At 43.1% G+C, this 18,983-nt stretch overlaps 3 protein-coding genes across 9 annotated transcripts; 1 reads left to right on the forward strand and 2 right to left on the reverse strand.

Moving 5' to 3' along the window:
- Positions 1-8: 8 nt before the first annotated feature.
- tpte (transmembrane phosphatase with tensin homology) lies at positions 9-7,138 on the reverse strand. Of its 4 annotated transcripts, none has more exons than XM_069146346.1 (19): positions 6,650-7,138; positions 6,184-6,205; positions 5,929-6,009; positions 5,790-5,837; positions 5,482-5,643; positions 4,673-4,792; positions 4,215-4,314; positions 4,006-4,069; positions 3,811-3,875; positions 3,478-3,538; positions 3,310-3,391; positions 2,867-2,955; positions 2,709-2,770; positions 2,531-2,611; positions 1,442-1,547; positions 1,258-1,355; positions 1,080-1,175; positions 920-990; positions 9-826 (listed from the first exon to the last, which is right to left on the reverse strand). In XM_069146346.1, exons 3-19 carry the CDS (start codon positions 5,994-5,996, stop codon positions 721-723), a joined length of 1,479 nt encoding a protein of 492 aa, XP_069002447.1. In that variant the 5' UTR covers positions 5,997-6,009; positions 6,184-6,205; positions 6,650-7,138; the 3' UTR covers positions 9-720. The 4 variants fall into 4 exon arrangements, with proteins under 4 accessions (XP_069002447.1, XP_069002446.1, XP_069002448.1 ...); XM_069146345.1 differs by having other exon boundaries at positions 6,184-6,274; XM_069146347.1 differs by lacking the exon at positions 6,184-6,205.
- Positions 7,139-8,427: 1,289 nt separating this feature from the next.
- Positions 8,428-10,666, forward strand: fgl1b (fibrinogen like 1B). 2 transcript variants are annotated; one of them, XM_069146354.1, is made up of 8 exons: positions 8,428-8,504; positions 8,775-9,042; positions 9,180-9,339; positions 9,429-9,526; positions 9,703-9,791; positions 9,880-10,005; positions 10,093-10,157; positions 10,296-10,666. In XM_069146354.1, exons 1-8 carry the CDS (start codon positions 8,442-8,444, stop codon positions 10,474-10,476), a joined length of 1,050 nt encoding a protein of 349 aa, XP_069002455.1. In that variant the 5' UTR covers positions 8,428-8,441; the 3' UTR covers positions 10,477-10,666. The 2 variants fall into 2 exon arrangements, with proteins under 2 accessions (XP_069002455.1, XP_069002456.1); XM_069146355.1 differs by lacking the exon at positions 10,093-10,157.
- On the reverse strand, positions 10,516-18,793 carry LOC138196374 (thrombospondin type-1 domain-containing protein 1). Of its 3 annotated transcripts, XM_069146351.1 has the most exons (9): positions 18,276-18,793; positions 17,303-17,403; positions 16,998-17,114; positions 15,596-15,990; positions 14,873-15,497; positions 13,335-13,493; positions 12,734-13,136; positions 12,103-12,628; positions 10,516-11,968 (listed from the first exon to the last, which is right to left on the reverse strand). In XM_069146351.1, exons 3-9 carry the CDS (start codon positions 17,047-17,049, stop codon positions 11,303-11,305), a joined length of 2,826 nt encoding a protein of 941 aa, XP_069002452.1. In that variant the 5' UTR covers positions 17,050-17,114; positions 17,303-17,403; positions 18,276-18,793; the 3' UTR covers positions 10,516-11,302. The 3 variants fall into 3 exon arrangements, with proteins under 3 accessions (XP_069002452.1, XP_069002451.1, XP_069002450.1); XM_069146350.1 differs by lacking the exon at positions 17,303-17,403; XM_069146349.1 differs by having other exon boundaries at positions 17,303-18,793.
- Between the last annotated feature and the right edge of the window lie 190 nt (positions 18,794-18,983).

Below are 18,983 nucleotides of genomic sequence, written 5' to 3' on the forward strand. Positions count from 1 at the left end.
ATGTGAAAGTTCTAAAATGTAAATAAGACATACTTTTAACTTCAACAGTTTATTTGCTGCCAACCCTTTTCCAGAAGTCAAATACCAAAATTCACATTAACAACATTCCTTTTAGTGTTACTATTCACATTGAAGTGGCCATTGTCTTACCAAAACTACAAATCCAATAAAATGATGTCTCCGACTGCTGCTGCCTTCAAAGCTCAAACCTCAGCTGTGCGACATGTCTTCTCTGATGTAACGTGTCTCATTTTGTGTTCTGGTAATCTGCTCTGTGGTTTCCACGGTTTCCTCTCTGGAGGACAGCCCCTCGCTCAGGACTTCTCTTTCTTTCACTTCACTCATCAATCACTTGACACGCACAGTAATAGCTAGACGAAAAACGCTAGTTTCAAATTGACTGGATGTTGAAAAGGCGATGAATCAATAAGAGCACTGGAGAGTAGCTCATGACTCAGTCAATGGAATGATTAAGACAGCTAAACCTTTCAGCATTACAATTTCGTGAGGTGTAAATATTTTTCTGATTCTTTAGCATGTTATTTAAAGACACCTGCAAGAATCCCAGTGCATACAGGTAGAATTTGAGTCACTGGAAGACATCACTGGCTGTTTAATAGTAATTCTTCACATCCCTCAAAATTGAATACACATCAGTGTGAATATGCCAATTTCTGCTCACCAGCCATCATCAACACCATAAACCCTTTTTGTCCGCTTTTAATCGGTTTCTGAGAAGAACATTGTGACACCAAAGTCCTCCTTGTACAGGTCCCAGGTCTTTGGTTTGTGTGGGTTGTCCAGCTCATCCCTGGGTAAAAAGAGCCTGAGGACAATTTGAATGCAACATCAGTACAACTGTCAGACAAGAATATGAAAACTTCCTAAGTTAAGACCTGCTGAAATAATTGAAACATACTTGTTCTCCACTATGAAGGAGGTATTGAACCAGAAGTAGAACGGAACATCTTCATATCCTTTCGGAAGACCCTGAGGGGAACGACAAAGACAAAAGGTCATGTAAATCGGTGTAAACACAAGCTGTCCTTTAGTTAAAAGGTGTAAAAGCAAGCACTCACAGCGCTTGATTCAAACATGACCTTCACATCCCCTTCAACCACGGGCCCATTCTGTAGGCTGATCACTGCTGCATTGCCGCCCACGTCGGGAAACACCTAAACACGACAGAAAATGCATCAGAGCAGCCAGTCAGCAAATGAATCCTGATGTAGGACTTCGTGAGTGTGTGAGACTTACTGTGCAGTTGTCCTGTTTGGCGCACACACACTGAAAAACCAGCTCTTTCTTCACAATTATCTTCACCTTGAAATCTCTGCCATCACCTTTACCCACACCTGGGCGAGAGCAACGGAAATAAGATGATGTGCTGGAGTTCCCTGCTGGTGTAGCTTTAATCTGAAGAGCTGGTTCGCTGCTTTACCTGCTATGGAGTGGATGCGGATGCTCTTGACCTTCAGGCTTTGTGGGGGAGGCAGCTCCCTGTTGAACTTGGTCTTCATCATCTCGTAGTAGCCCACGTACCGACTCTGTGGTTCACACGGACACACACACACACACAAAAAAAAAGCTTAACATAATCTTAATCATGTCTAGTTTTGATGAATACGTATTTACACTTCAGCGGAACAATTGTGATTAACCCTCGTGCAAATAGTTTTCTGAGGCTTCAACCCTAATGCCACAGACACACGTATGACATCATAAGTACGCCATTAGACAACCATACGTGCATTTCCAAGCATGCCTTTTTCCTTTAACATGTTTGAGAACAAAGCAAGAAAAATAAATAGGTGATGGGCAGAAATAAGATTTATTTCTAGAACATTTTGAATAAAGACATAAAGCATACTATGACTTAAAACCGTAAGTGCACAGGGTGGGAAGGTGGTATGTAAAGGCTATCTATAGCAATCAAGGGTGACCCTCAGTGAAATGCCACATACATACTTTAAATATTGACACGAACTGTGCTCAGATAGGACTGCCCCGGAATCCTGCATGGGCCCGTAACAGCCTCTTGGCCCTGGTGTGCTGCATCAGTTATGCCACTGTATTTATGTGGTTAATATTTGTGTATGAAAACGCTACACAGTCGTATGCATCGTGTAAATTATGATACTGTTAGGTAATGAACAATATAGCAACTTGAGTATACTGATCTGACATAAAAAGACTTGACAGAAACAGTTAACAGCATCATTTGGTACATACTTTATTCAACTTCAAACATACATTAATAATATAATATATGTAGAGGCTATGTGGCTGCAATATCTTTTAAATTATTGTAATAAACATAAGTTGTTGCTTGTGGAAAGTGAGACCATTTTAGAAGAAGTTTGTCCTCTGCATGTGTTGCTTCTGTGTGCCACAGGGGGGCGCTGCTCAGAAGGATTTCAATTCTACATACTGTATCAGTGTCATTTTAAAAACGGCAACATTTGTAAATAAATCCCTCTTCTGAAAAATAGCCTTTGCAGGATCTGCTCCCTGAGGGGTTTGTTCTCACCTGAGAGGGAGTCTCCACTCCCTGAAACTTGGAGCTCCGACTCTTGTCCGTCCTCCTCTCGCCGAAATACTCCAGACTGTCCTGGTGTACGAACAGAAATGAACATGAGGAAGTCACCTCGTTCGGAAAACGGTTTGCTTGTTCATGAACCTATTTGCTCGAACAAAGAGGGACGTACCTGCGCACTCTCAAACTGGTCACTGTCAATAAGCCAGGTGCAAATCATGGTACCCGTGCGTCCTGTGAAAGGCGGCAGTAGGATTAACAAATGAGCTCTTGATACTCTAAATATTTCACTAAATTGATAATATAACGAGTAGAGATCATTGACGTCACCTTTCCCTCCTTTACAGTGAATAGCAACGATGTTTTGGGGGTCAGCAGACATCCATTCCCTCACGTTGGCTGTATATTTCAGCATGTCCCTGAGAAAGTCCAGTGCAATGACAAAGACAGCGATAAGCAGCAGGATTATTGTACCACCTGAAACGCACGTTTGGGATGCGTCCTGTTTGTGTGTGTGGTCATAATACTTTATAGAAATCACTGTCGTCTTGTATACGGACTGAGAAAACCTGCACACGTGATGAGGATGCTTTTCAAAAATAAGATGGGACAAACCTCTTTGACAACAGGCAGGACAATACAGGTGTCATTTACAGTCAATTATGTTTGCGTCAGTGTTGTCAATCTGATTACATCGGCATCATTACCGTGATAATGCACGACAAGACAAAAAACAAAAACAAAAGAGACATCAAACAGAAAAGACTGCTCACTCCAAGGAGGGCACGTTGTGGTCGTCGATGAACACCCGTTCAACCCTGTAGTGGAAGAGCTGGGGGTCGTAGCCTTTCTCACCTGGAAGCAAAACATGATATTGGTTTGTGTAGTTCTAACGGAAAAGGGAACAGAGCAACATGTGACAAGAGGAGGCGTCGACTTACTGCACAGGTTGTAAACTTTATAGTGGCCTTCGTGTTTAGTGTCGAGAAACTTTGCCACCTCCTGCACAGAAAGAGAGGAGGTCAAAGAACCTGCGGCGGTAGGTAGGTAGGTGTGTGTGTGTGTGTGTGTGTGTGTGTGTGTGTGTGTGTGTGTGTGTGTGTGTGTGCGTGCGTGCGTGCGTGCGTGCTTCGACGAATGAGTCAACGGTGACTAGTAATTGATTTATTTGGATATTTTTGGGCTTGATTGTATCTCAAAAGGAAGGGAGGTGGACTCGGTGTATACCGAGATGAATATTCGAGCTTGTGTGAAGCTGTCCGAGTCAGACTTACCCTGACTGGATTCCTGTAGAAAGCCTGCTTCCCAGAGGAGGGGAAAGACATGGCAATGACCCGGTCTAGATGGGCGGGTAAGGATGGACACAAAAGTTCCACTTATTAAACGGTGTAGAAATCAACTTCAGATGTATTTTCTGACTTGCACGTATGGTGACTTTCTTTTTGTGTCGTACAGCGTGGAAGGTTTACCCGTGACGTAGGTGAGGTCAAGGTCAAATCCATCCTTCTGATACCGCCGCTTGTTCTCAGAAATCTAAAAAAAAAAACACAAAAAACAACAACAAGGCAGTCCGCCAGGGTTCTCTCTCGATGACGACCCTACCAGTTGCAATCCTCCGAGACTTAAAAACTCCCGACAAACACCGTTTTCGTTGTCGTTCCCATGGCGATAATCTTACCATCCTCCTGGTGACTTTCTCCAGCTCTTTCCTCTGAGCTGCCAGTCTGAAAACCCTCACGAGGATCATTATTCTCAAGAAGCGCAGGAATGTCACCACCCTGGAAAACAATGAAAAGGAAAATATGCATACGAATAATCATTCCAGAAGTGTTGAGTGCAACGTAAATGTGAGAAATGAGTGAAACGTCAGTTTGTACACAGTCCCGAGAGGTCAAATCCAGCACGGCAAGTGAAAACACATGCGTGGGTGGACTATAGGAGCTTTGAATCTCCGGAACATCAATTTGAGAAACGGGATTATAAATGAATAAACTAAACTAAAAGAAACTAAAATCTTTCCCCAGAGCCCAAATCACTTTGATGTTCTCATATTTCTCTTAATCCCCAAAAAGAAAAACCGAGCGACGCAGCGCAAAATACGAGCCAATCCTCGACACTGCAGGGTGAAGCGGGTACCTGGGGATAAGGTTGGCACCGGACAGGTCAGTGAAGGTGTAGATCATGGTGACCACCAGCGTGATTACCACAACGCAGGCGTCTACGATGTTCAGCTTGGAGCTGAAGTACACTTTGAAACTAAAAAAAAAAAAGGAGACCAAGAGAAGGTAAACGGTATCAGAAAAACCTCTTGAATGGTCGGTTAGACGATTGCACATTGATGGTACACGTTCCCCAAACGCCAACTTGTCACACATTTCCTGTCCAGCTTCCTTTTCATAACTTCCTGTTTAACAGCTAATCACACTTTCTGCTGACACAGAACTCTTGGGAATGTTTGCGTCACCCCTTTTTAACGTTTCTCGTCCTCATATTCACGAGCAAGCAGTTGTGCGATGATAGGCTTGACCGCATTCGAAATTTTGGGTAGCTTTTACAATCTAGTACAATCCATTACAACAACAACAACAACAACATCATAAACAAGTGCAAAAATCAAAACCTCTTTAACACAAAGACAGCAAAACAGTCAACATTACAAAGGTAAGATTTATGTCTCTTTTTTTTTTTAGGCTCCTCATTAATTGTGTCAGGACAGAAACTGTTCCTCCCGGGGTTGAATATCATGGAAAGGCCGGACGAAGTACAGGAAGGGATCGTTATGAATACGTGAATGTTAAAAAAAAAAACACACACACAAAGAGTTTGAAAAAGACAGAGAGGAGTCGCAGAGATGACAAAATATGATATATTGTGTTATAAGGGGCGTCGACAGCAAGTGACGGCGCCAGCTGCGCTCCAGCAACGCTCCAGCAACGCTCCCTCACCCTTCCACGTAGACCCGCAGGAGAACGTCGGCCAGGAAGAAGAAGGAGATGGTGAGGGACACCGCCTCCAGAGCGTTGCCAACCTCTCTGCTTTTCGCTGGCAGCGAGAGGTCAACAATCACCAGCACAAAGTCCACGATGATCAGTATCACTCCAAATATACTGGACAAAAACACACGGACGTACAGGGAAATAACTTCAGCATGATCACGCACAACCAGGTAGGGTAGGGAGACATCCATTAGCAGCCCCCCCCCCAAAAAAAACAAACAAACAAACAAACAAACAAAAACAAAACACACACTCACCGGAATCCAAAAGACGTGACAAATGGCGCTATCTTTTTCCGAATATTGCTGCAAAGGAGGAAATAGGGGTCAAGTTTATTCATCACGAAGCTTCTGGGTGGAGTGTTTTGTGCCAGTCTGACCTCCGCCGTCTACTCACTGATACATAGTGTCTGGCACCGCACTCTCATCCTTCCCATCGTCGATCTCCACGTTGGCGTCTTCCATTTTTGCAACGTTTCTGACAAGACATCCGACAGAAAGGAAGAAAAAAAACCCCGTTCATCTAAAGCCGACTGAACACTAAATGCACACGTAATGCAACAGACACAGGTCAAACATTAGATGGTGCACATACTGGGGGGGGGGGGGGGAGAGAAAAAAAAAAAAATAAATAAAAAAAGTCCATTCTCACCCATTTACACCCGAGTCTGACCCTGGGTTAAAGTAGACAGAAGACATGATGTGTCAGTTGTCTTTCTGGCTTTGTTCTGAACGTGGAGTCTCTGGATTTGACAAGAAAAGCGTGCAGATGTTGCATGTTGCGCGGTTACAATGTGTAAAACTGGAAAGAAAAGCGCACACAAACTGGACCAAAAACACCAATTAAGCGTCTCCCGTTCATCCTCTCAAGTGTCTACAAAGATGTCGGAGTCCGCAGTGCGCCCTTAAACCTTTGGAGCAGCGCGGTAGCCTGGCATGCAAAACGTACAAGCAAGAAATAAGCAAACTGTTAGAGAGAGAGAGAGAGAGAGAGAGAAGCATCCACAAGGTGCTCGGATTTTAACAACAAACGCGCGTGTATGTGTGTGTATGCGTGTATATGTGTATGTGTGTGTGTGTGTGTGTGTGTCTGTGTGTGCGTGCGTGTGCGTAGGTACCTTCTGCTTCCTGAAGTCCTGTCCTTGGAGTGTTTTTTTTGACCCGTTCCCACCAGATTATCCTCCAAAAAAGTGGCTAAACTCACACCGCCTGCTCACCGTTTGGACAGTCATTCGTGAAATTATACGAGAGTTCGTCTTGTGACTTCTTGTACGGACGAAGGAAAACGGTTCAAAGGTTAACCGGAGAGATTTTTTTTTTTCCCCTCTCCATCCACTATGCCTCATCGTTGGTTTTTTTTTTTTTTTTTTTTTTTTTGCAAGCGTAGCGGTTTCAGACTTCCTGGACTTTAGTTTAAAAAAAAAAAAAAAAGAAAGAAAATGTTCAGCCTACTCTTTTTTTTTTTTTTTTTCCTCGTTATTCTTTACTTATTTTCCCTCCTCTTCCCACTTTAATACCAAAACTGACTGAGACTGACCGTTACCGTCCCGTTCAAAGCCATTTAAACTATCAGCCCACTTTAAAAAGTAGGCCAACAGGCTGCTACGTCTTCTCGCGTCTGACGACCCTCCGTCACATCTGGTTTTAATTAAATAACCATTTCCGGTTTTTGTGTGCGTTAGAGGCCTTCTTTTTCTTTATTTCTCTTTTCAAAATTAAATATTTTTTTTTAGGTTCAAATGCATGACACACTGGAAACAATTTTTTTTAAATATTTTATTTCGTTAAAACATAATGAAAGCAAGTTAAGGTAAAAAAAAAAAAATAGTTAAGAAACGCAAAATACTGAGCAGTAACCTGTATTTATATTTCTAAAATTTAAAATAAAATGGTTTAAAATAAATATATACATTTGACCTATATAGGCCTGAGTGGTAGAAAAAATAAGATAGCCTACATGAACACAATATATTTGTTTAAAAAAGGACACAGTAAAGAAAAATAAATGCAAAAAATGTACATGTAAATTGAAAATATAAAGATATTGCCTGTTTGTTTTTTGTTTTTATCTCCAACAGTGCAGTAACCGATAAGCAACGCACGAGGGAGCCCTTCTACATCACACTTTATAAACAGTCTGTGATCACGTATTTACTCAAAATTGCTAATTTTCTTTATTTTGTATAAGCATTTATTGAATGCCTTTGGGTCTTTTCACTGTAAATAATTTTTTTTTCTTTTTTTAAACATCATAGGCTCTATTACATTAGGTAATCCAGGGAATGTAAACAGGGGAATGTAAAACCCATAAAGAGTTTTGTGTAGCGTATTCAACACAATATTTACATGATTACCTTTACAGGGAATTTCCCCCCCACATGTTCTGTTGTTTATAAAATCACTAACAAATGGTTTTGCAGTACAGAATGGAATGAAAAATATATTTTGTTAAGAATCAAAATATTTTTCAATATATCACTCTAATAAAAATTCCAAAACCTGACTGACAGCAATCCTGGTATGAAAGGAATTGTGTCCTCTCAACACGTTCTGTCCATTTGCAGCTGTGGGATCAGCTCCACCTCTCTGCTCAATAGAGAAGGAGAACAACAAACTGGCCAGAGTTCAGCATCTGGCAAGATTGTTCAAGTGTGTATCCTCTAATGTGGACCATGCAGAACTGGCCCTGCCTATAAATAATACTGACAAATGTTAGAGGAAAAGAACACTGCACCTGGAGCAGCAAACAAGTGGAAGCGTTGTGAAATGAAGGTAGGCTTGAGGTACAATGATTTCAAAATTTTAGTTTCTTGATCAGTATGGGCTTTTTGTTTGTTCTTAAATCTTGAAAGCATATTGTATTTGTAATTTCAGACAAATACTGCCATAAGGGAGCTTTTTCTGAAAGTCATGCCAGTGTTGCTGTTGTTGGCTCTGGTTTGCCTGACCATGACCAATTCTACACCGCTCTCCGTATGTAGCTTATACTCTTTAAAGGATGTCTTTCTGTCTTTGTATTGACACTGAAAACTGAATATAAGAAGTCCAAAAAGTATATATTATAGACATTACAGCTAAAGATGAATAATTCCTGGAGGGCCAGAGAGTCTCTATTAATAAAATCTGTTTCATGTAGATGCCAGGGGAAGCCCGATGCTTTTTCCGCTCCCTCTCTTGGTGGCATTGTCATATTAAAAAAACAAGGGTACATTTGTAACTTGAAATTACTTTTCCTCATTTAAGGCAATAGACTCATGTGGGCCAGAGTTTGAGTCTCTCAAGCGCAACATAAGGAAACTGGAGAACAGACTCTTGATCAGCACTTGGCAAGTTGAGCACTTACAGACGCACAAATACATCCAGCCATTTCAGCCTGCTGTGTCTGGCAATACACCTCAAACTGACCCAGCCCCTGATGTCAGCCACAACAACAGTGGGGCTTTAGACAGCTTGAATAAGACACTGATAACACCACTTCCACCAGCGGGCAATGTAATTGTCCATGACAAAGGTAAGAAGAGTATGTATAATCTACAGTGCATGAAAGAAATTTGAAAATGAATTTCTCTAAATACTCTTCATATGCGACATGAAGTTAGGGTTGTAATCAGTAATCTCTGAGGCCTTTTTTCAATGTTATCTTCCCAGATTGTTCCGAACTGTTTGACAGACTGAGACCATCAAGTGGTTTCTACCGCATCAGACCTAAATCCCACCAAGAGCCCTTCTTAGTCTACTGTGATATGGAGGACGGAGGAGGGTGGACGGTGTTTCAAAAACGCCGTCATGGAAAAGTGGACTTCAACAGGTATTTAACCAGAGAAAGTAGATGTTGATAAAGCTTACACACATGGTCGTCAATTTGGGGGTGAAGAATCGGCCTAATTCTCATTTTAGAGACTGGGTGGATTACAGAGACGGCTTTGGTGACTTCAAACTGTGGAATGATGAGTTTTGGTTGGGGAATGAGCATATTCATTCTCTGCTCTCAGAAGGTTAGTCATCCTCAAAATCCCCATACACCTAAAATTAGACAAGAACTCAAATACAACCAGGTAGGAATTCCTGTTTCACATTCGGTGGACTTCATATGATGTATTCATTTTTTAAATAGTCCTATCTCTTATTTGGTTAGCTTCTTGTTTATTGTGTGTACGCTTTTGTCCTGAAGGTAAGAGCCTGATGAAGATAGATCTAATGGACTGGGACGGACAAAGAAGCCACGCATTTTATGAGAACTTCAGGATCACTGACGAGGCCGTAAGAGATGCATTTTACATGATGTGGCTCTTCATCGGTCTCTGATGATCCTCCAAACAAACATCAGTTGCTCTAATGCCTATTCCAGGATAAATATCGTCTGAAGTATGGGCTGTACAGTGGGCGAGCTGGAGATGCCCTGACTGGTGGAGGAGGGATGGTGGAGCAGTGGTCAGCCTGCCTTGGTGGCATGCAGTTCAGCACGAGGGATCAGGTTAGTCGCCCATCCACTGAAGACTTGTAGTAGTACTGACTCTGTGCAGATGATGACTGTGGTAACACTGATGATGGTGATCGATAGGACAATGACCGCTACCTTCAGGGAAGCTGTGCCCAGGAGAATAAAGCAGGCTGGTGGTTTAACAGGCGAGTCCTTCAAACTAAGACACACACGTATTACCATTGCTCTGTCTGTGAGCTTCACTCACGAGCATGACCACTCTGTGGTAAAGTCGTTACTTAAGAAAATACCTTTGAAATTGTGCGCTAACTTTCTATCTACAGATGCCATGCAGCCAACCTGAATGGAAACTTCTACCGCAGGGGGGAATACAAGGGTCAGTACGACAATGGTGTGGTGTGGGGCACCTGGAAAGGCCTTTGGTATTCTCTCAGACACACAACCATGAAGGTGCGGCCGCTGGTTTTCTTGGACACGATGGGCAGTGGAGCGGGGGAAATCTAAAAAGAGCAGGCTAAACAAAATAAGAGCAGAGACTGTGTATCATGTTTCAGTTCTTTAAATTTCAATCCCTTTGCTTTTTGTGAAATGACCACATGCTAATGTTACAGTATCTTCTGTTTCCCAGGAGGCATTTCTTTCTGTAAAGTGTATATTAATCAAGCATTAAATGAAGCAGCATTTCAGCTACAAATGCCTCGCCGATGTTCATGTTTGCACATTTGCGAAAATGTTTATTACTGCTTGGATCACACGTACAGAAATGTCCCTAAACAGTAAACCAAAATCATAGTTAGAGGGGTTCTCACCACAGCACAGTATTGTACAGTGGGATTTGACAGCATGAGCAAAACAGCAAATTTAGCAGTAAATTATAACATTCAGACTCAGCTGTCCTCTGTAGTGTTTTGAATACTATCATTGCTCGTGGTAAACAGTGCATACAGACATACAGTAGGTAAAAGTCTATGTTAAATGTGACTTATTATGGTAAAGGCTATACCAATGCAGATACAGAAGAGAAATAATCCAAAAGTGCAATAAAAAGGAAAATTCAGAATTTTTTTTTTTTAACAAGAGAAAAATACACTGATTTACAATTTTGAAATAATAAAACAAATACAAAACAAAAAATGAAATAGAAAAGCTTTATAAAATAAAAAAAACTTGAACATCATTTTTCCTGGTCCCCTTCTCAGATAAACTTGTATAATTACAGTACAATCGTTACTGACATGTGGGTACACAAACGCAAGGAAGTTGGTTTTGGGTAGGATATAGGGTAAAGAATAAACTTAAATGGCAATTGCAGTACGTGTCCGGTGCGGTGCTACAAACCTGTGTGATCTCCTCCTCCTGAGGACAGATCCAGGTCCAGCATCCTCTGCTCTGCCGCACTCAGCCTGTAAGGAGAGCCAGCACTGCTGCTGTAGTCTCCAGACATTGGCAGAGAGCGGCAGCGACCTTTCCTCTGCTCCGAGGATGAGACACTAAAGGTGGAGCTGCGCTGGCGACCTCTGACCCCAGAAGAGGACTGAGCCTCCTTTAATTTTCGGGCCAAGATGTTTCTCTGGATTGGCGACGGACCACGACGGTTCCAGTTCTGCTCAGCCCGCTCTGCCCTGTCCACAATCAGGTGGTTCATTCCAAGAGGACTGAAAGGCCCCGAGGCTGGACCCCCAATCCCTGAGATTGTCTCTCCACCCCCGCCTCCCGACTCTCCTCTCGTTTGCCTTTCTCCCGTGCCACTGAGGTCAGCTTTACCATGTTTCTCAGTTGCTGAAATGCTGTTTGTGTTGGTTCCTGCGTGTTTGAGTTCATTATTGTGCAATGGAACTGCTGTGTCTATCCAGGGCTTCCTCTGGTCATTCCTCTGGGGTCTGGGTTTAGGCCATTCTGAGGCCCCGTGCTCTGGAATGGGGTAGGAGCGGTATGGCGGTCTCTCCCACCCTCTTTTGGTCCAACAACTTCCTTCAGGAAGAGTTCGAGATCCCACCTAAAAAAAAAAAAAAAAAAAAAAAAAAAGGTGTGATAAGTGTTTGTTAGTCTTGATTAAAGACTGCACCAATATTATTTGTAATACACAAATCAAATATAGCAACTGTAAACAAAAATAAAAGTATAGTTGACTTGGGTCAGGCTCCTTTCTCTGAACTGTCTGGTCTGTGCAGAGGACGTTGGCTGGAGTTTGGTGTCATTAAAGCTGGAGGTCCGCCTGAAATTTGGGTTCTTTGGATTCTTATCTCCTCCTCCTCTGAGACCTGCCAACCCGCTCCTCTCTACCATCTCCACCCAGTCAGCAGTACGGTCACGCCATTTTGAGCTGCCCCCACTACCTTGAGCAGAGACAGGGGGACCTAAGACCAGCTCCACTCTGGGACTCAGTCTGTCCGGCGTGACCCTCAAAATCTGTCGCGGCAGCTCAGAAAAGGGAGCTGCAATACAGAAATGGTTGCGGTCAGGATCATCCTGTACGCCCAGATTGAGGGCGGGATGAGCAAATCCAATCGATGTAGGAACAGGGGAGTTGGTGGGTGAAGCAGACGTCTCCACCACGGTGTCATGGACGGGGCTTGAAGAGACATGGTACAGTTGCGTGGCCTCTTTTAACCCCTTCTTCTTCATCTCTTTTAACTGCTGCTGAGCCAACCGGTACCTGGAGAGACAATGGTATCTTCTATTTCAAAGACTGGGTAGTGGCAAAATAAGTTTTGCAATAATGTTCTGTATGTGATGAAAGTAAACAACACTGTAAACATACCCAAATATTGGTGGCAACACCTTCTGACCTGTGGGAGACAGCCTGTCTGGATCTTGGGAGAGCGGTGCCTCCAGGGTCGGCGGGAGAGGCCCGTCTTTTTGGGCGACACCAGCACCCACAACCCCCGATGGGCCGTGGCCGTCACAAAGGCTGGGTCTTTGGAGGCTGTGCCCACAGATGGAGGCCTCATCTGAGAGCTTGCGCCCCCCGGGGGAATGCAGGGACCCTCGGCGGACAGAGCTGCACTGCGGGGTCTGGCAAAGTTTTCTCCACACCGTCACCACAACAGTAGCCATAATCACAGCCAGGCAGAGGGAGATACCAGCAACCACGACCACGTTACCACCAAGGGGTGCAACTCCAACAGTTACAGGGGGGACAGATGGAGAAGGAACAGGCAACACTGATGAGTGAAAAGAAAAAAAAAAGAGTTTGAGACAGAGGGAGCTTTTCTCATTTCTGTAACTTGGATGCAGAAAGGGAAAAGAGAAGGTCTCTACTACACTGGGGGAGAAATGAACTTCTTAAGATTCTGAGGACTGAAGAAATTATGGACAATGTATAGTAAAGACAAATTTAGTCAGGAAATGAAGAGACTGACCGGCACAGTCCTCCAGTGAGCACCGGGACTGTTCCTTCATTCCCGTGCAGTTCATCCCTCGCACACCTGAGGGCAGTAAACACTCACGCCGTCGTTCCCTCATTCCTTCTCCACAGCTCACACTGCACACACTCCACGGCTGCCAGGGCCCCCATGACTCTGTGGATCATAAACAAAATGTTATATTGCAGATAAATTAGTAGTTTACAAACCTCAATTCTGTGTTGCTACTTTCCCGAGTTACCCAAACGACGGCGTGCCAACGAGCCCACTACGCTCACAACGCTATATTATCACTAGAGTCCTTTTGAGGTGAAATACCAGTGAATGGTTAAACAAATTACTACTACTATTACTACTACTACACGGAACTAAAAGAAAGGTTCAGCCACATCATATGACATCAACCAGTTCATGCTTAATCCTCAAAATAAAAAAGGAAGGGACACAGCTTCAAGCATCTTTCTATGATTACATTGTGAAAGAAATCAGTACTTAATAGCTGATCATCATAATTGCAAACCAGAATTGCTTCCACACAGTTGTGTGCCTTCACCAAACAAAGCCGTTTCCATCCGTGTCTGTCTGGACTCAAATAAGATACGTAGGGAAGATTATCAAGTATCTGATAGACACAAAGTAAACATGATAGTCAACAATTTTTTTAAATATGAATGTTGCTGCAAACAAGCTACAAATTCTGAACAGCGAATGCTTCATGCACACCTTCAACCTGACTGCACAGAAGATCTAAACAATCACCACAGCTTTAATGTGCATACTTAAGATTAGTGTCAACAATTCAGTATCCAACCAAATGTGAAATATGGACTCTTATTCCACTTCTGTTCCCGAGTTGTGGTGTTGAATAATGGCTGGAAAAAAGGTTTTTGCTGAACATTTTGATGTCACAGTGAAGTTGACCTTTAACCTTTTGGATATAGATTGTCATCCCTTCATCATTTGATCCCATTAGACCTTTGTGTGAAATGTTGTCATAATTATCCGTGTGAATTTTTAAGCAATGGCTTTGACCACCAAATTGTTATTATTTAATGCTTAAGTCCATGTGACTGTTTGTGCCAAGTGTAATAAAATAAGGCATTCCTCCGATGTCGTGCTCAGAGGTACACGTGGACGGACAGACGTGCAGACGGACATTTCAAAAACATAAAGTCTGCAACAGCTGTTACCAGTGCGGCGGTATAAAAATAAACAAAAATGTATCAGAAAAAGAAAAGGAATTCAGTTGCCACTAAAATCCTCAACTAGTGACAGACATACATATCACAGATCCACATATGGAGCGGCATGACACATAAAAACTAAAGTGTGTGAATGTGTAAACATTTTTTTTATATCTCTGTCTTGTGTTCCCACTGGATTTATCTCTTTCTTTCCCTCTGAAGTCAGATCTACTTTAGCGAATCACTGCACCCCCGATCCACTGACGCTGCTGCGTGAACGAGCAGGAAGCAGAGTGTAAACGTAGTCTTGGCAGCGGCCGGTTGTGAAAGGGTCCGACTATCAAATCTCACCTGCACTCCGGTAAACCAGCAGACAAGTCTGTGCTGGACTCGGGGACCGACTGAAGTTGAAAACAAAGCGAAAGCAGTACTTATTCCTTCCTGGGTAAAAGACGGAGCAGTTGAATTCAGTCTCATTCTCCCCCTGAGTCAGCCAGTTAAAGGCCAGCGGGGGAGAAGAGGGCACCTCTCGTCCGAACACTATCGCTGCGGGGGAAACAGCGACTGCGTCATTGTACAGCAATACTTTCCCGTTGATGTGAGCGCAGGGTGGGGTTATCAATTTAACAGTCATGGTCCCCTCACAGCCACTCTTGTAAGCGTTGGCGTTTTCCACCAGCAGTTTGTAGGAGAAGATACGGGACAGGTAGAGAGGTCCAGAGCTCTTCACCTCCTGTGCTGCGTGAGGGGACCGCAGAGCCACTCTTATGAAGTCTCTGTCTGTGAATGGGAAGGCGCAGGACAGCTCCACGCTCTGGGAACGGAGGGGTTTGATTGGGTGTCTTGTGCGGGCCCAGACCTTGTCAATGCTGTTTCGCCCAATCTGGTTGTACTCCATGTAGCTGACTTCTAAAAAGAGAGCGGAGTCAATGCCGCTGGAGCACGCCTGGAAGTGTTCGTTGGTGGATATCCCAATCTGAAGAGACACAAAAGAAGAGAAATCATTCTGGTCGTTGTTTGTGCTGCACAATAAGCTAACATAGCGTGCACAGTTTGAGATCTTGTTTGTCTTACTTGAAAAGATCCTGAGTGGTTTCCAGCTCTCTCCACAGCAATGTGAAAGGTGGGCCACTGCACCTGTAATTCTGAACTCCACCACCAGGCGGTGCTCTCTTTGCTGCTGCTGTCTGTGCCATTGGTATGAGAAGGAGTGGTGATGCTGGTGTGCCGCAGCAGGAACCGGAAAGTTCCTGCATTCAGGAAGCAGGAACAGTCGAACTCCACCCTACCGGCCAATTGGTTGTTGGGGAGAGTCCTGGCCAGGAGGGTGGTGTTGGTTTCCATGTTGACCAGAGAAAGGCTCATGTTGCGGATGGTACTGCTGTTGGATTTCGCGCTGAAGTCCACAAACACACTGCCGTTGCTAAGGGCAACATGGAAGGAGGGCCAGATGTTGAGCCCAGCAAAAGCTGCAGGAAAGAATGCAGAGAAATAGACAGCGAGAAGAGAAAGAACATTTTACCCAAGGTTCATTCATCTTGTACAATAACTGCTGAATATGTTCACTATAATATTGATTAAATGCGGTCTCACTGATTTTGTCTTTATTGACCCTTTGAGAATTTTTTTTGCTGCTTTTTCAAGTTTCTTGATGTGACTTTGCTGCCCACTACTGGGCCTATATGGTGTGTTTCTGGTAACAATTACTGCTGTGATTCAATTAAATGACACTCTGTAGCCCTGATATACCCTAATATCTGTTTAGGTTTGGAATATTATAAGTAAAGTTTTCTAATAAATGTCTGGACTGTGTCAAAAGTCAAAATCAAATGGGGACTGTCAAGTTCAGTTGACATTTTCACACATTTTAGAAAGCATTCTGGGAGGAATGTGACTTAATTGATATACAGCGTGAGTTTTGAGAACATATGTAATACAAACAATGTGTGACAAAAATTTTTTTTTGTAAGCCTACTGATATACTTCCCATATTGAACATCAGGTTTAAGGACCACACAACCACAAATGATGGAATTTACTCAGAACAACTAAACAATAACGTGAACAGTTGATACACATCAGGAGAAGTAAGCTGCAACATCAGTTGTTAACTTCTCAGCAGTACCCCTGAATCTATTAGCGCAGTATTTGGATCGTGCAAAGGAAGAAGATAGTAGTAGCAGCATTATATGCTAAGGGCTATTGCGCTGTGTAGTGTTGAGAGTCCTGCAAACCTCACATCCTCACCAAGAGGTACTGGAAGAGGAAGAGGGCTGACCCTGCATTACCCCCATCCACTCATCCACCTTGTCTTTCAGCTTAGATTCCCCATCCCCCGTTTAAATGAGAGCCCATAGTAGAACTGGTGAAACGCCGCACTACGGCATACTGTCGTGTTTAGTCCCTCTGTTGCATTAAAAGTCAGCCTTTTTAAACGTGGACTTGCAATGAAGATGATAGTCTTGTTGGCACTCACCATATCCCATGAGCAGCAGAAGGAAGGGCAGCAGTGAGACAGCCTGTGGCATTCCGATGTCCGTGCCTCTTTTTCCTCCTACACCGCATGACCGCCCTATTCTACCATCCCTGACCTCTAAAAATGAGAGGTAAATCACAAATTGTTTAAAAAGAAAATCATCCACAAGAAGGCAGCAGTTAAGTGTGCATGTAGGTGTCATCAGACAGGAGAGGACATATAGAAGAAGTATTGCACTCGTCCGAGGTATGAAAAACAGGAAGCTTAAGAGTATGAAGCAGTGAACATGAGTTTTCTGGATTTACAGTGGCGTCTTCCTCTTCCTTCCATCTTCACAATGGGTACGGGGAGCTGGCATCATCGCACAAGTGACGTTCGCCTGGAGGGCTTTGTTCACAACAAATATCTGTGAGGTAGAGCCAAATACTTGTTTGGGTGGCTATTGGGGATTGCTTTGCAGTCACACTTACTAACAGTGATTGAAAGTAACTAAGTGCACTGACTCAATTACTTAAGTAACATTTTGAGGTAGGCCCTTCATGTACTTTGATGCTAGACTCCACCACAGAGAAACATTGTACTTTTTATTCTGCTGCATCTGACTGACAGCTGTAGTCACTTTGAAGATGAAGATTTGACACAATGGATTGGATGGCTTCCAACCTTTTCGGAGTCATATTTCAAAAGTGATTTTCTAACTTTTCAATCAGTTTCATTTCAATAAATTACAAAAAAAAAAAAAAAGTGGAGAAAAACGGAAAACAAATTCAGAACAAATCAGAACATTGTTTTTTCTTCTTTCCAGTAATCATCTAACAACCTCTCAGTTTTATCTGCTGTCCCTTGTATGAAATTGGATATAAAGTAGTTCAAACTAGCTCCACCTGCAGCACCTAACAGTAACATTGATGCTTTATTGTTAATAATACGATGAGGTCATATAAACTGATATAGCCGTACACCGGTACTTTTACTTACCTCGGGTAGCCTAGGTTTTTTTTAATGCTTTTTTTTTTTTTTTTTACATCTAATGAAGTATGTTTAAATATCGTTGTATTGATACTTTTTACTGAGAATCTGAATAGCCCACTTCTTCCACCAACTGCCTACTAAAAACAACAAAAACACAAAAGTTGTGTAAAGTCTGTGTTCGTCGGTTAGTCCAGCTGTACGGACACCCGAGTACGAATCCAAACCCTTCGGGCTGCCTTTAGGGTCCCGGCGGTCGCACCTACCCTTCACAGTTTTGGAGCTGAAAAATAAAGCTGTCGTACTCACACGTCTTTATTAACTCCTCGGTTTCAGTATTCCTTGATACTTTTTCGCAACATTGCACCCGCACTCGCGGTCCCTCCACGAGCTCCTAACGCATTTCTTCTGCCTGCTGAACGACCACATTTGTAGTAACAGTCAGCGGGAGAGATCCAGCAGAGTGCTCTGAGGGCGCGCGCTCCCACGCCGTGCCGAGCGCGTGGGAGAGATCCGCTCAGTCACTTGACTTTTGACAACAGAAGGGCGTATTGATTATTATGTACAGCTCGCCATCTTTTCCCCCCTCGAAATGTAGAGGTTACAGTCCCAGAGTTGTAGATTTAAAAAAAAAAAAAAAAAAAAAGTCTTACATGATCCCGGCTTTAATCACGAATGTTCATTTTGAATCGTGTCAAAAAGTTTTGTATTTGCGTTTTAAATCGATTTTTTTTTTTTTTTTTTTACCCTTCACAGTCCTGCCTGGGAGAACAATAACGAAGTAAAAAGACATATATTGGTTTGGAAGTAGTTACAAGTTGGTTCTTAACCTCTGTGAGGAAACTGGAATTCCCATTTATACTATAGGAGTGAAAGGCAGAAAATATAGATGAAATAAAAGCTCATTTTCCTGGTCTGGCAGTTTTTATGGGCTATTTAATAAATCATTCAGGAGATCGTTATCAGCTTTAACAGACAGGCACCTGGATCAGAAAAACACTTCAGCAGGTGCCTGAG

Source organism: Embiotoca jacksoni, unplaced genomic scaffold (genome assembly GCF_022577435.1).
Source record: "Embiotoca jacksoni isolate LCO1_2020_lvr unplaced genomic scaffold, fEmbJac1.0.p SCAF_13, whole genome shotgun sequence".
NCBI lineage: Eukaryota > Metazoa > Chordata > Actinopteri > Embiotocidae > Embiotoca > Embiotoca jacksoni.

What these genes read in the sequence shown, in the direction of transcription:
- LOC138196374 (XM_069146350.1), bottom strand. Translation starts at nt 17,049, where the DNA reads ATGCCACAGGCTGTCTCACTGCTGCCCTTCCTTCTGCTGCTCATGGGA. An exon ending in ACCACTCAGGATCTTTTCAA is followed by an intron (nt 15,498 to 15,595) that starts GTAAGACAAACA and finishes GTGTCTCTTCAG; the next exon opens with ATTGGGATATCCACCAACGA. An exon ending in CTCACTGGAGGACTGTGCCG is followed by an intron (nt 13,137 to 13,334) that starts GTCAGTCTCTTC and finishes TTCACTCATCAG; the next exon opens with TGTTGCCTGTTCCTTCTCCA.
- fgl1b (XM_069146354.1), top strand. Translation starts at nt 8,442, where the DNA reads ATGCCAGTGTTGCTGTTGTTGGCTCTGGTTTGCCTGACCATGACCAAT. An exon ending in TCAGGATCACTGACGAGGCC is followed by an intron (nt 9,792 to 9,879) that starts GTAAGAGATGCA and finishes TGCCTATTCCAG; the next exon opens with GATAAATATCGTCTGAAGTA. An exon ending in AGTTCAGCACGAGGGATCAG is followed by an intron (nt 10,006 to 10,092) that starts GTTAGTCGCCCA and finishes GGTGATCGATAG; the next exon opens with GACAATGACCGCTACCTTCA.
- tpte (XM_069146345.1), bottom strand. Translation starts at nt 6,230, where the DNA reads ATGTCTTCTGTCTACTTTAACCCAGGGTCAGACTCGGGTGTAAATGG. An exon ending in TCAGACTCGGGTGTAAATGG is followed by an intron (nt 6,010 to 6,183) that starts GTGAGAATGGAC and finishes ATGTCTTGTCAG; the next exon opens with AAACGTTGCAAAAATGGAAG. An exon ending in TCCTTCATAGTGGAGAACAA is followed by an intron (nt 827 to 919) that starts GTATGTTTCAAT and finishes AATTGTCCTCAG; the next exon opens with GCTCTTTTTACCCAGGGATG.